This window comes from Stegostoma tigrinum, chromosome 6 (assembly GCF_030684315.1).
Source record: "Stegostoma tigrinum isolate sSteTig4 chromosome 6, sSteTig4.hap1, whole genome shotgun sequence".
NCBI classification, from domain to species: Eukaryota; Metazoa; Chordata; class Chondrichthyes; order Orectolobiformes; family Stegostomatidae; genus Stegostoma; species Stegostoma tigrinum.
In genome coordinates, this window is record NC_081359.1 from 21,655,149 (window position 1) to 21,671,123 (window position 15,975).

Sequence of the window (15,975 nt, forward strand, 5' to 3'; positions counted from 1 at the left end):
AGTTAGCCCTCTACTCAGCCCACATGAAAGACTTGGCCAAGCTGCAATCACAAATAAATGGAGCAACTCACTCATAGCAATTTTCATAAAGAAATACGAAAGAGATTATAAGACACTTGGGAATAGACTGCAAATGGAATGCCAATAGCTGCTGTGCTCCTTGCAGGAGAGAATGATACTGTTAGGGAAATGGATGTGACAAGTTACATATGCTTTTGAGGATCCTGCTTTAACCCTCAGTGAATTAATGCTACATTTTGACGCTATTAACACTATTTTTTTTTGCAAATTAATGTCACAAAATATCTTCATTCATTACATATTTTTGAGAGAGAGAGCGCGTGAGAGAGAAAACACTTTAGGTGAATTAACATTTTTATTCTGCCCAAATGCTGTGAAGTTGGGTTTGCACACTTGCTACCTCGCACATCTCATTACAACTTACACACCAATTGTGTACTAAATGGTTCAGCCTCTAAAAATATGCAGGCAACTGAAGACTCTTTCAACACAGACACAAATCTATTGGTCCATGAAATTGCAGTAATATTTCTCTTTCTGTGAATCTTGTGGCCTTTTCCATTCTCTTGCTCAGTCACCTACACCAAACCCTTTAATATTCATTTCACACAAATGGTAGTGGAATTCTGCAACTCATCCCCAAAAAGCTATTGAGGCTGTAGGTCAATTGAAAGTGTGAAAACCGAGACTGACATATTTGTTAAACCATGGGTAGGTATTATGGTTTCGAGATAGAAGTCAGGTTGATGGATTGCAAGGAGCTGACTAACTTAATCTTAAAATCCTCATCCTTGTTCGCAAATCCTTATGTGGTCCCAGCTCTCACTATCTCAGGAATCTCTTCTAAGCCCCACAACCTTTTTAAATATCTGTGCTGAGCTAACTCGGCCTCTTTCGCATGCACAATTTAATTGCCCTGTTACTGAAGTGTGTGTCTTTAACTGCCTTGACACTAAATTCTGGAATTCCACCTCTGCCTCCTTTTTTTTTCCTTTAAGGTAGGTCCTTCCTATCTCTGATGGTGTTCTGGTTACCTGACCTTATATCTTCTTCAGTGGTTCAGTACCGTATTGTGCTATGAAGAGCAGTATTTTATCACGCGATTTAAATACAGAATATTATTAAGTGGTGTATTCTTGTTCCCATGTTCCTTTTCAAACAATTAACTGATTATCTTAACAACCCCTGGGCTCAGCTCAAAGTATGACATGCCTGTTTTCTGACATGCCTGTTTCTATGTACAGATAAACACATACGATCATGCAAATTTTACCAAACCAAGATGTTACATTTGTGCAATGCAGCTGTCCTGAACATGAAAAACCCTACCCTAAAACAGATACTAAAGGTAACTGGCAAATGGAGCTAGTACGCCATTGAAAACAAAATCTTAAAAACATGTGCACTTTCAGGAGGTTTTCCACACCATTTGCCTCTTACTTAGTGACTAGTAATTTTAAAAAAAAACTGCATGCAAAGGAAGAATGAGTTCATGGCAACTCATCTCTGCGAGTGCAGTGCATTTCTGAGTTCCTTGATATAACGTAAGTGAACAAAAGGAAATATTCTTACTGACAATGCAGACTTATAGTTGATGGAAATCATAATGGGAGTTGTAAATGACACTGACCTGCCCTACAAGAATGTATGAGAAATGTTTTTTTCTCTCCACGATTCAGAGAAATGAAATCCTATAGCATTGCACTTTGAGTCAAAACAATTTAGAACAAAGGTACAACAAAAGGATTTCATTTCTCAGTTTTTTTTCTTTAAAAAAATGTACTTTGGCATTGTGAAGAAATTTTGACAATGTGGTCTGACCATATAATCAGCTGCTCAAGAGTGGATCCACGGAGGGTTACCTTCCTTCTGCTGTGAGAGAAAAGTGAGGCACAAACTATTTTGTCACATTTTCAGACTCACTGAATAGATGCAGCATGAATGTGGTTTCAGAATTCATGCTGACACTCAAAGTGAAGGAATCAATATCTTCACTTTGGATTCAATGTGGGCTTTCAAGTCTGAGATACTTTCAGACATCCATGCAAATAGGTTTTGGAATTACACTCTCTCTAATGTTAGGTCTCTAATGTGAATGTACTGCAACTGGTCTCAGTTTGGTATTAATTGAAAAATGCAGCAGCTGCACTAAAAGCGATGCATTTTCCAATCCTTCACATCAGGGCTGCCAATTCTGGTTGGATATACTCCTGGACCATATGGCCCCTTGTCTCAAACCTTCCCAGTCAAACAGACTTTTATCCATCTCCAATATCATTAAACTAAATTGCTGAAAGAAAACTGGAAGAAAAAAAACATTTCATGTCCCATTGATTTTTATGCTTGCAGCAGTGGCCTGAAAGCGATTATTTAATTACTGAAGATTCCAGGACCATCCTGAAATTACGAACACCTCCTCTGCAGGTGTACAATTCCACCATGATAAAGCACTAAAGCCTGAATTAAACAGAGGTACCTGAGTTCAAGGAATGCAGGGGCCAAAGACAACTAAAAATATGACACATGGCCAAATATTTCTGGAATCATCGATACAAGAAGTTATTTGTGATGCCTGATGAATTAGATTCTTGTACTCCTCAGATTGGATTGCATGAACATGGAATAAACATCCCTAGGAATATTTTCTATCCTTCCCTGCAGGAAAGGAACACCAAGTGTAAACTCAATGCCTATGCCTAACACCGTCCATCAAATAAAACAACCTGGGCAGCCATGAGCACTAACCCTAGGGCTCAACCTATATGATCTTGATTGAATCTAACAGGATAGTACAAATTTGAACCTAACATGATCTTTGTGGAGTTGTAAGCGAGGATAGAAAGAGAAGCCGCATATGTGGTTGAAAGAATGAACACAGCAATCATATGCTGATATCCTCGGGTAATTTCACAACTTTTCCTCAGGGTGCAGCAAATCAATTTTCAATCTGAAAATAATAGGATTTGAGGAAGTCAGTAGAAAATTAGTCAATTTTAGAGTGGGAAGGATCGACTAAGATATAGCCACCCTGGTTAGAAATTTTCTGTAAGCAAATATTTCAGGCATCAGTGTAATATATTGCATGGTACAGTGGATTAGCACAGTGTGATTTCACCTGGTGAGTATGGGCTGCAATCTAACCAATACTAATGATGGGCAAATTTATTTTTCTTTCCTCGTTGCCAGGTTTCTCAGTAAAAAAAAAAGTTGGCAGTTGTGAATCTGATTCATAGGCAGAAAGCCAAAATATAAATTAATTGCAGTTAATCATTTATTGACATCAAACAGGTAGTCTCGCATAGAAACCACAAGGATGGTTGGTGTAATAAATAGAATCAAAGAAAGACTATCATTTATTTAATGTCTTTCATGATCTTTTCTTGTCCCAAAACACTGTACAAATCAATTAAACACTTGTTGAAAACATGACAGACAACTTAGCAGCCAGAAATCACATTAAACAATGGAAGAAGTAAAATAAATCTGTTTTTGTGTTGTTGGTCAAAGGATAACAGTAGGCCAGAACACTGAGGTTAACTCACCCACTTCTTTATAGTGCCATTGTATCTTTTATGCTTTTCTGAGAGAGTCTCAATTCGAAGAAACTCTGTCACAGTGTGGCATTCCTTCAGTACTACTCTCATGTGTCAATGTTGGATTTTGCTCAAGTAATGAAGCGGGGTTAAACCCACAATATGTTTCCACTCTGAGGGGAGACAGCTACCGACTGATCCATGGCTCACACCAACTGGAGTGTTTGCAGTAGGGGCCACTCTGCTGGGATTAAGCTAAGAATTGTTTCTGGAAAGATGTAATAAAATTGTACTCAGCAACAAGTGAAGCCTCAACACAAACTAGAAGTGTTTGATGCTGACAATTGGTGTCACATCAGAAAAACTTCCCATTTCCATAAGTGTTGCTCCTTAGAAATAATTACAGTAATTAACATCTGACTGAATCAAAATGTTATTCTTGATACTCAGCATGCGTTAGCATACTCCAATGCCTATTTTCAACCTCACCCTCACCTTAAGACATAACAATTCCATGGAAGCCAAATTTACATTTTGATATACAAAATTCTCTGGACAAAAAAATGTAAAGAAGCATGGATAATATCATGCTTATCCCAAGAACCACCTGGAAATACCACTAAACAATTACAAAATGGTTCATAGAATCACAGATGTTGACGAACAGAATGAACACTGCATGGTACCGGGAAGGAGAGTGATATAAATTAGAAGGATCATTACTATGAAAAATAAACATACATTTGAAAATCTTTTCAAACTTGAAAATATGTCCTTGCTCCCGTACAACACTCAGATTTTATTTTAAATCTCAGAGGCTTCCTCTGGTGCTTATCAAGTAACTCAAAACCTCTGAGACAGCCGCAGTTCATATTTCTCATATCAAAACAAATCATGTTACAAGTGTATTACAGGTACCTGTAGAGATTCTGGACAAGTTATTAGATGATGAAGACGTGTACACTGCAAGACAGAAAACAGTTTCAATACCTTAGGGTTTCACCTCACACCACGGTCAAACAAGAAACACTGCTTGAACCTTTTCATTCAAGAAATTACTCTCGGTGATATTATCACATGTTTAATGGCTGGCATAAATGTTTCCCTCTTCATTATTTTAATGGACACTTTAAACAATTAATTTTAAATGAGTTAACACCTCCATAAAAGTAATAGTAATGGGTTTAAAAGAGGCAGTTTAAGTGTTGCTTTTGACAATGGCAAACCTGTAATGTTTAATTTTAAGTGTTTAATCAATCATCAACAGTGAAAGACCAAACAATGTTACAATACCACACAAGACATTGGATTAACCTCATTCATCCCCATTCTCCACTTTTATGACTCTTTCCAACAGCAATCCCAGATCATTTCTACTTCTAGACTGTTTGATTTTCAGAATCTCATCCAACAATGCCGGAATATTCTCACTGACAGCTCATGATGATTTTATGTACAAGTGCATTCGTGTGCTTCCTGTTAAATTTATTGTTTCAGGGAAGAATGGATGAATTTTTGTGAAAGCAATTTGACCAGAGCCATTGTCAGCTGTGCACTCTGGTTTTAAATGTGGGAAAGCTTCATTATGTCCCAGGGCTCATAATTCAGCTTCCACATAGTTGGCAAACCATACAAATTGGGCATACCTTGGTATCTCACCTGGTACCATTCTGGTATCATCAGCTTCAACTGTTTTTGTCAGAAGATGCCATCCCTCTAATTGCATGAAGTCTGGAAAAATGCAAGAGGCCAATGGTCCTAACAAAAGACAATGACTCTGCAGGTAGACACCAGTAAGAGGTATGACACATCCAGGACACAGAACAAACTTGTAAACCACAAAATCACTGCAGTAACAGTTGGAATCTTACACAGTATAATCCTACAATTAACAAAATGCTACTGCTCACAGTAGTAAGAGAACATGGTAATGTCACTGGATCAGCAATCTAGAGGCCCTAGGTCTTTTAGGGACATGAAATCAAATTCTATGAATGCAGCTGAAGGATGTTAATTTCAAGTCATAAAAGTAGAATCAACAAACTACTGGTGGTTAATGCTGGCCGTGAAATCAGTATGTTGTGTAAAAAAAAACACACAGTTCACTACTGTCTTTCAGGACAGAAAACCTGGCATCCTTACCTCGTTTTACCTATATACGTCTTCAGATCCACAGCAATGTGATTGAATCTTCAATGTACGTACCAGAAATGGGAATGGCGTGCCAAAAATCTTGTTAATTCTGTAATGTACTAATCTATGGATTCTTTCAAAATTGTGGGAGTTACCGCAAATACTTGTCCAGCAACAATCTGGAAAAGTCACACTCACCAAATCATACCTTGTGTCCCAGACACTACCATTATCATCCCACCAGAAATGGTGACACATTGGTAAACAGTTGAAAAGTGTCTCTGGACCACATGAAATTCATCGAATTAGGTCAAACACAGTAATGGAAATCTTCTGCTGATTATCCCTGATAGCAACCTGCTCAGTTGTTGAATCATGTTGAACACAACTGTGAGGTCAAGGCCTCAGAATGCACTCTCGGTGGGGGATTTCCCTGTCCATTGTCAAGAGTGGCTCAATAGTATGACAACTGGCTCAGCTACTTGAATCCTAAAGAACATAGCTACTAGACTGTAACAATTATCTATAACAATTAGTGAAAGTATCAAGAAGGAAAAAAAACCACTTAATCTCATTTTCACTAATCCATCTGCCCTAGATGCATTTGCATATGCTAGTATTGGGTGGAAACAAACATCTTACAATCTTTCAGAGAACAAAATTCTGCCTTCACATTTAGGATAGCTTTCATTCTGTCGTATGCCATACCGCTGTGCTAAGTAGTGTAGATTTCTAACAGATCAATAAACTCTGAACTGCATATACACATGACGCTGTGGGTCATCAATGGCAGAGTTGTATTCAAACATAGATAACATGGTGTGAAGCTGGATGAACACAGCAGGCCAAGCAGCATCAGAGGAGCAGGAAAGTTTGACGTCTCAATCCGAAACGTCAAACTTTCCTGCTCCTCTGATGCTGCTTGGCCTGCTGTGTTCATCCAGCTTCACACCATGTTATCTTAGATTCTCCTGCATCAGCACTTCCTGCTATCTTTGTATTCAAACATTGCCTGTAACTTTATGGCCCAGCATAGACCTCCAATTCTACGATTACAGTAAAACCATACTCTCACTAAAAGGGTGCAGGAGAACATGGCACGATTAGCACTCGGCCTACCTAAAAACCTGCTGAAGTAAGAACACAGGACTACTTCAGTCCAGCAGCATAAATGGGAACTAATAGAAGAAGGCAGGAAATCCTTCAAGAAAGGATCAGATCTAAGCTCCGGAGTCTTCTCTATTAAACAACTCACTGGATAAGGTGGCTCCACAAATATGCCCAAGATTAGGGATGGGGAGGTATGGTGCGTCAGTACAAAAGGTAATACTGAAGCATTTGCAATGATCATCAGCCCAGGAGTGACAAGCGAATGTCCGCTTCAATATCCTTCCCTCCAAAATAAGATCATAGGTACGTTCATTGGTGACTGCATAATGTTCAGCATTATTCGTAATTCTTCAGACAACACTGAAGATATCAGTGTTCATACGCAGCAAGACCAGGACAACATACAGCCTTGGGGATGTTAAGTGGCAAGTAATATTTATGCCACACCAGTGTCCAACAATAAACAGGTACAGAACAGATTCTAAAAATCTCCCTGTGACATTCAACAGCACTACAATTGCTGAACTCCCCCACCACCAACATCCTGAGGGCTTCTGCTGATCAGAAACTTCACTGGACTAGATATATAAATAATGTGGCAACAAGAGCAAGTCAAAGGCTGTGAATTCAGCGCTGACTAACTCACATCTTGATTTCCCAAAGCCTGCTCGCAACCTATAAGACACAAGTCAGGAGTTTAGTGGATTACTCCTCACTTATCTGGATGTGTGCAGTTCTGACAACTTTCAAAAAGCTCAAAACCATCCAGAACAAAGCTGTCCATTGGACTGGCACTCCCTTCACCTCATTCAAAATTCACTTCGTCCATCACCAAAGCACAGTGTGTACCATATACAAGATGCACTGCAGCAGTTTACTATGGCTCTTTCAACAGTAACTTCCAAACCCATGACCTCTACAACTTTGAACGACAAGGGGAGCAGTTGCGTGGGGACGCCACCACTTGCGCATTTCCATCAAGTCACATATCATCTTTACTTTGAACCATCTCACCAACTTCACTGTTGCTGTAACACAAGACTTGGAACTGCCTTCATAACAACGCTGTGTGTGCATCGAGCCCCCAAGGACTACAGCAGTTCAAGATGACAGCTGCTACTTTCTCAAAATAGTTACAGATGAGCAATAAATGCTGGTTTCACCAGCAAAGTCCACATTCAGTGCAAGAATTTTAGGAAAGGAAGGAACTAATGCAACATTGCATCTGACAGGCACAGAGGCACAGTTGTTAGCACTGCTGCCTCACAGCGCAAGGGACCTTGGGCGACTGTCTGTGTGGAGTTTGTACATTCTTCCCATGCCTGTGTGGGTTTCCTCTGGGTGCTCCGGTTTCTGCCTACAGTCCAAAGATGTGCAGGTTAGGTGGATTGGTTATGCTAAATTGCCCACTGTGTCCAGGGATGCGCAGGCAAGGTGGATTGGCCATGAGGTGTGCAGGTTAGGTAGATTGGTCATGTTAAATTGCCCACTGTGTCCAGGGATGTGCACGCTAGGTGGATTAGCCGTGGGATGTGCAGGGTTACAGGGATGAGGTGAGTCAGAATGGTTTGCTCTTTGGAGGGATGGTGTGGATTCAATGAGCTGAATGGCCTGCTTCCACACAATAGAGATTCATTGATTGTAACTCTGACAGGTTGAAGGCATCTGAAGAAGTCCCTGGATGCACATCCCACACTCTGCTTGCATAAACAATTTCTGCCAGCACCAAATTACCATCAGTTATTTTTCCATTCTTCCACTTCAGATATCCATGATGTGATTGTTACAATTTTATATGAGCCACTTGATCCTCGTGACCTCCGAATATCTGAAAATAATTTCTTGAGACAGTCTTATCTTCTTGAATTTTCAGGAGCACGTGCTCTCCTGATTTCATGAGTCTCTACCCAGTGATTCTTACCATTTACCTTTCAGTTTATAATTTGGCTACTGTCAAAAATGAGAAGAGGCTCCCTTAAAATATGAAAATAAAATGTCAGGGTAAAAATTGTATAACAGTGGTTGAGACAAAAACAAACGGCACATCAATAGCAATCTTACTCATTCAACCATGCTGTGCAGTTTCTCTCTCACCTGGTTACCTCTTCTGAACAATTGATCGCTTTCTAAAGTTTATTTATTTTTGGATTTATTATAATGCCACATGTTATATACAAAAGACAGACAGAAAATTCCAGTCTCACTGAACTGGCCTATTTTGAATTGTTTATCTTACAAATTCAACCTTTCCAGGCTCTGAATGGAAAGAAAATAAGTTTAAAAACAGAAGTATGTCTTTTCTGATCATGTTTATGCCCCTTGAATTTCCTCTGTGTTGCGTACACCCACTAGGAATGGTTTCCCACTCGTAGGGTGCAGCCAGAATTGCAGTCAGGTTCTGAAGACATCTCTTGAACCAAAGGCATTGTTGGAAATAATAACAATGGGCACACACTTGCACATCCAACTGCAGCTGATGTGCACTGAAATGAATCAGGAACCTCCCAAATAGATCTTTCCCAAGGAAGCCAAGGGTAATCTCCCTCTCTGCAACCCACAGTTTACAACAGCTTAATTGTGCTGTGTTTGAACGTGAGACTGAAAACTAATCTATGCTCACTGTTCTTCATTAGTTTATCCTTGATGGGGGCCCACAGATAAGTGATTAGATGCACTGAAGCTACTGGAATTCAATAGCTAAACTGGAAGATTCCGTAAATAAAATTCATGTACACCAAGAAACTGTTGACACTATAAACTATGGAAATTAATCTTTGCATTGTGCTGTGGTGTATGAAATAGACACTTTTCTAAATGTGGTCTGTTTATTTAGCACAGATAAATGATCAAACCGGATGTCTTTTGAATTGACATAATGACGGTAATAATTGAGCCTTCAGGGAAGACTACAGTAATGATGCTATCAAGGAGTCATTGAGATGTAAAGCGTGGAAACAGACACTTCAGTCTAACTTGTCCAAATATCCTAAATAAACCTTGAACTATTTACCAGCATATGGTCCATGTCCATCTATACCAACCTTTACCACATCCTCTGGCAGCTCATTCCACACACACACACCACCCTCTCATAAAAACGTTGCCCCTTAGGTCCCTTTTAAATCTTTCCCTCTCAGCTTAAACCTATTCCCTCTAGTTTTGGATTCCCCCACCCTGGGAAAACGCCTTGTCTATTTACTCTATCTATGCCCCTCATGATTTTACAAACCTCTATAATTTTACCCCTCAGTCTCCAATGCTCCAGGGAAAATAGTACCAGCCTATTCAGCCTCTCCTTATAGATCAAACACTCCAATGCTGCCAACATCCTTGTAATCCTTTTCTGAACCCTTTCAAGTTTCCAACATCCTTCCTATAGCAGGGAGAGCAGGATTGCACGCTGTGTTCCAATAGTGGACTAACAAAAGTCCTGTATAGCTGCAACATGACCTCCCAACTTCTACACTCAATGCACTGGTCAATAAAGGCAAGCACATCAAATGCCTTCTTCATTATCCTATCTACCTGTAACTCCACTTTCAAGGAACTATGAACCTGCAAGGTCTATGACCTTCCAAGGTCTCTTTGCTCAGCAACACTCCCCAGGAACCTATCATTAATGGCATAAGTCCTGCCCTGATTTGTCTTTCCAAAGTACAGCACCTCTAGGAAAGAGATAGCTACCCCCCCTTGCTGAGATATTTGTATCATCAATAGCCACAGGTAAGGTGCTGGAAGACTGGATGTTGGCTAACATGGTGCCACTATTTAAGAAAGGTAGTAAGGAAAAACCAGGGAATTACAGACTGGGGACCCTGACGAGGTGTTGGAGGGAGTCCTGAGGTCAGGATTTACTTTTATTTGGAAGGTAGGGACTGATTAGAGATTGTCAACATGGCTTTGTGTGTGGGAAATCGTGTCTGACTAACTTAATTGAGTTTTTTGAAGAATTAACAAAGAGGATTGATAAGGACAGAGCAGTGGATGTGATCCATATGGACTTCAGCAAGATATTTGACAACGTTCCTCATGGTAGACTGGTTAGCAAGGCTAGATCACACGGAATATGGGGAAATCTAGCATGTGAATACAGAGCTGGCACAGAGGTTGCAGATAGAGGGTGGTGGTGGAGGGTTGCTTCTCAAACTGGATTAAAGGGAATAAAAACCATTTAAGTTGCAAACTCTCCTAGATAACTGAACAATGCACATGTCTCACAAACAAAAACATTGGTCAATCCCTTAAAGTTGCATGGTTCCTTTAACCCAACATTTTTAAGAGCTTTGCAATTTGGATTGGTGTTAGATAGCTCACATGTGCTGAAAGTCAAGTCTCAACAGGCAGTCAAATTGTTCATTCACTGCTCAAGATGAATACTGTATCATGAATATCTTGAAAGTGGCAGTAAAACTGGATTTGTAATCAGCTCATTCATGCTCAGCACAGAGTGAAGAACCAACAGGTGTCAGTACAGTTCAAGATGCAGAAGGCAATACACAACAAATAAATTACAGTATAAGGAGACCATCCACGATATCTTGGTGGTAGCATTAAAATAGAATTGCCTCTCAGTTGAAAGTAATATCCAAAAGTTATGTCTTCCCAACATATAGCAATAGCCCAAAATATTGATTGGTACTTTCTGGTTAATATATTCTGTCACAGTTTAAAGCAGGATCACTAAGGCTGGACCACAATACCCAGTGATTAATGTCAATACTTGGGGAGATACAGAAGTAAAATTTTTCCTACAAAGGGAAGAAAGATGTTTGCTTTTCTCCAGAGTTAATGAGCCATGCCAATATCCTTCTCAGGAATGCTACAATTGGCAGCAGTGTGCTTCTGGAATTGAATTAGTGGGTCATTAAGCAGGGAGAAAAGTGGGCATTCCTTTATTTATTTTCTTTGTGGTGAATGAGGCCTCTCACCCCCTTTAAGGATTGGCAGTAAAACAGCAAATATATCCCCTGCCTTATGCTATGCTGAATGCATTGCAGTCAATAAAACTTGCAGCTGCTCCACACATTACTGTTGAACCACATTCAAAAGCTGAAACAGAAGCAAGAGGAGTGATAAACTTGTGACCCTTAACAGGGAGAGGGGCTCTGTGAAAGGTGGTTATTTTTGCACCGAAAGTTAATGTGGCAGAAGGCAAGGCTACATTCCCAGTTTACAACAGTCACATATGGCTAAGAAACAAGGTCGTCACTTACTAGAATTTGGGTCAGAGTTGCCATCGGCCTCGGTCCTCTTGTCTGGGGAAGCCTGCTCGTAGAACTCATCCTGTGGCTGAACCAGAGGGAGAGGGTGTGAGATCAGCGTGCCACCACTTACTGGTTCATGGTCTCCTAAACCACTATCACTGCAGCTTTCCTGGGAGCCGTCAGGCAGATGAAATGTAACGCGGCGGTGAGACTAGAAAGAAGGGCAAAGAACATGGAAGTTAATGCTCTTCTTTGCTTTCCCACCCCATCCTCCAACTCCTTACAATAATGGACACGTTATTCTAAGTTCGGTTTAATCATCTGCATCCCCCAACCACAGTGAGTAGTCGAGTCACTTGGTGCTAATTCTCTCTCTAAAACAAACTCCACATGAGACAGAATTGAACAAAAGCATAAATCTGTATTCAAAATTTCACAAAATATATTGTTCTTATTCACGCAGTTCCACAAACGTGCTTTCTCAATGATGGAAAACCAGTTTGGATTTATGTTGTATTTTGAAAGTACTGAAGCATGCCAAGGTGATTAAACAAAAAAAAACTAAACGAGCTTCAAAGTTAACTATAGTCATAAGAAACATGCCCATCCCCATATAGAAAATTGCAGATAGTACATGTACATATAAATTGGACATGCTAGATTGTCCATAGTGTTCAGGGATGTGCAGGTTTGGTGCCTTAGTAATGGGAAATATAGGATTCGGGGATGGGCCTGGGAGGGATTGTCTTCAGAAGGTCTATGTGGACTTGTTGGCCTGTTTCTATGAAAGGCCAGATGTTGGAAGTCTAAAACAAACACAGAAAATGCTCCAGGAAACTCATCAGACCTGGCAGCATGCGTAGAGAGAGGAAAAACAGAGTTAACATTCAAGTCTGCTGTGACTTCTTCAGAACTGGTTTCCAGTTAGGTTGTCTTTCTCCAATTAACTCAGACACTATTCAATAAGCAGAAGCCTGCTTAAACAGAAAGGAAATGAGGGCAGCTCTCGAGCTATGGATATCAATCATCCAGAATGAATGCTTCAGTCTAAAAAAAATCTATTATGTTGCTAAAATTGAGTAGGTTGAATAAATCTCAAATTTAATGCTAGAGAATTATATATGTCACTGATGAAAGCACCTACAAAAAATGTCAGAGATGTGTACATAATGAGTCGTTTCCAGCAACTTATAGAATTGCCAATGATCAGCAATTATTTTGGTGCATGTGATTCCTCAGGATAGAACATAGAGCATAGAACATTACAGCACAGTACAGGCCCTTCGGCCCTCGATGTTGTGCCGAACTGTCATACCGATCTCAAGCCCATCTAACCTACGCTATTCCATGTACGTCCATATGCTCATCCAATGACGACTTAAATGTACCTAAAGTTGGCGAATTGACTACCATTGCAGGCAAAGCATTCCATTCCCTTACTACTCTCTGAGTAAAGAAACTACCTCTGACATCTGTCCTAATCTTTCACCACTCAATTTAAAGCTATGCCCCCTCGTGCTCGCCGTCACCATCCTAGGAAAAAGGCTCTTCCTATCCACCCTATCTAAACCTCTGATTATTTTATATGTTTCAATTAAGTCACCTCTCAACCTTCTTCCCTCTAACGAAAACAGCCTCAAGTCCCTCAGCCTTTCCTCGTAAGACCTTCCCTCCATACCAGGCAACATCCTAGTAAATCTCCTCGGCACCCTTTCCAAAGCCTTCCTTCTTATAATGCGGTGACCAGAACTCTACACAATACTCCAAGTGCGGCCGCACCAGAGTTTTGTACAGCTTCACCATAACCTCTTGGTTCCGGAACTCAATCCCTCTATTAATAAAAGCTAAAACACTGTACGCCTTCTTAACAGCCCTGTCAACCTGGGTGGCAACTTTCAAGGCTCTGTGTACATGGACACCGACATCTCTCCGCTCATCTACACTACTCAGAATCTTACCATTAGCCCAGTACTTTGCATTCCGGTTACTCCTACCAAAGTGTATCACCTCACACTTGTCTGCATTAAACTCCATTTGCCACCTCTCAGCCCAACTCTGCAGCTTATCTATGTCTCTCTCTAACCTACAACATCCTTCGTCACTATCCACAACTCCACCGACCTTAGTGTCGTCTGCAAATTTACTAACCCATCCTTCTACGCCCTCATCCAGGTCATTTGTAAAAATGACAAACAGCAGTGGACCCAACACCGACCCTTGCGGTACACCACTAGTAACTGGTCTCCAGGATGAACATGTCCCATCAACTACCACCCTCTGTCTTCTTTCAGCAAGCCAATTTCTGATCCAAACTGCTATATCTTCCACAATTCCATTCCTCCGCATTTTGTACAATAGCCTACTGTGGGGAACCTTATCGAACGCCTTGCTAAAATCCATATACACCACATCAACCGGTTTACTCTCAGCTACCTGTTTGGTCACCTTCTCAAAGAACTCAATAAGGTTTGTGAGGCACGACCTTCCCTTCACAAAACCGTGCTGACTATCCCTAATCAATTTATTCTTTTCTAGATGATTATAAATCCTATCCCTTATAACCTTTTCCAACACTTTACCAACAACTGAGGTAAGGCTCACTGGTCTATAATTACCAGGGTTGTCTCTATTCCCTTTCTTGAACAGGGGAACCACATTTGCTATCCTCCAGTCATCTGGCACTATTCCTGTAGACAATGACGAGTTAAAGATCAATGCCAAAGGCTCGGCAATCTCATCCCTGGCTTCCCAGAGGATCCGAGGATAAATCCCATCCGGCCCAGGGGACTTATCTATCTTCACCCTCTGTAGGATTTCTAATACCTCTTCCTTGTGAACCTTAATCCCACCTAGTCTAGTAGCCTGTATCTCAGTATTCTCCTCGACAACATTGTTGTTTTCTGGAGTGAATACTGTTGGCGGAAGACAGAAAGCAACAACATTCCTCAGACAGCAATACTTAACAACAAGAGTGTGGGTGTTGACAATGCAGTAATCATGATAAGGAAGTAAATACTTTCCAATAATTAAGAAAATAGATACTTTATATGAAAATTTAACATCAATGGGTTTAAATGTATGATACAGCATGCAGTGGGTAAGGTGATTGTGATTAAAACCTTTGATAACAGATCAAATAAATGGTTTTAATCCATGCTAGGTGCTAATTTTTTATTAATCAAGTCTAAAGACAAAAAGAAGCATTGAATGGTTACATAGCTGAAGAACACCATTTGGCCCATTAAACCCGTACAACGCAGCTATCCCATTTCTGTGTCATTTCCCTGTATTTCTCTTCTCTCCTCAGGTACTGAAACAAATGCCTTTTGAAAGCCAGAGAAGGGTAAGGCTTCAGTGAAGGTGCTCTCCAGATCCAACTATTCGAGTCTAAGGATGTTTTTCCTTGTGTCGCCACAGACTAAATAGCCCAATCACCTTGACACCTTGTCCTCTAGTTCTTAACCCTAATTTATATGTTAGTTAAAAGAGGACCCATAAGGGTAATTGTAGTTACTTAGTTCAAATTTGATCAAACGACACTTTCTCCTCCATTTCATGCACAATAGAACTGTAACACCCATGTGTGCTGTCTCATAAGGTGTGCACCTCTATACAATGGGGACATCTGAACAACCTTCTATCCAACCACAGGTGCCACTCTCTTTATAATAAGCAAGAATACAAGAGAAAATTCACCAAGTGACTCTCATGTGACCCTGCCTCCTTCCAGCTGAATCTCTTCATGACGTCTAATGTCACTTTTGCATTCAGCAGAAGAGCAATGGGCTCTTTGTATTACCTCTTCTCCATTCAGTTCAACTGTCAAGTGACTTACTGAGCTTCTACCCAAATAAACAAAAACAATTTTGTTTGAGTTTAAAATCATGTCTTCCTGGTTCCTTACAAGTTTAAGACTACATTGTTAGGGCAGTGATGGGTCATTGCAGTCCTACTGAATTGTTGTATCTTCTTTA

The 15,975-nt window shown here is 40.4% G+C and overlaps 1 protein-coding gene across 11 annotated transcripts in view; it reads right to left on the minus strand.

The window, feature by feature from the left end:
• Nucleotides 1–15,975, minus strand: part of LOC125453357 (protocadherin-9) — a 701,801-nt gene that overhangs the window by 268,534 nt on the left and 417,292 nt on the right. For 4 of the 11 annotated variants that reach the window (XM_048532820.2, XM_059646482.1, XM_048532814.2 and 1 more), the window contains exon 2: nt 12,011–12,086. In XM_048532820.2, the coding sequence (XP_048388777.1) occupies nt 12,011–12,086 (76 nt within the window). Of the gene's footprint in view, nt 1–4,472; nt 4,518–12,010; nt 12,213–15,975 lie in introns of all 11 variants that reach the window. The other 7 variants (XM_048532816.2, XM_048532817.2, XM_048532812.2 and 4 more) reach the window with 3 other exon arrangements.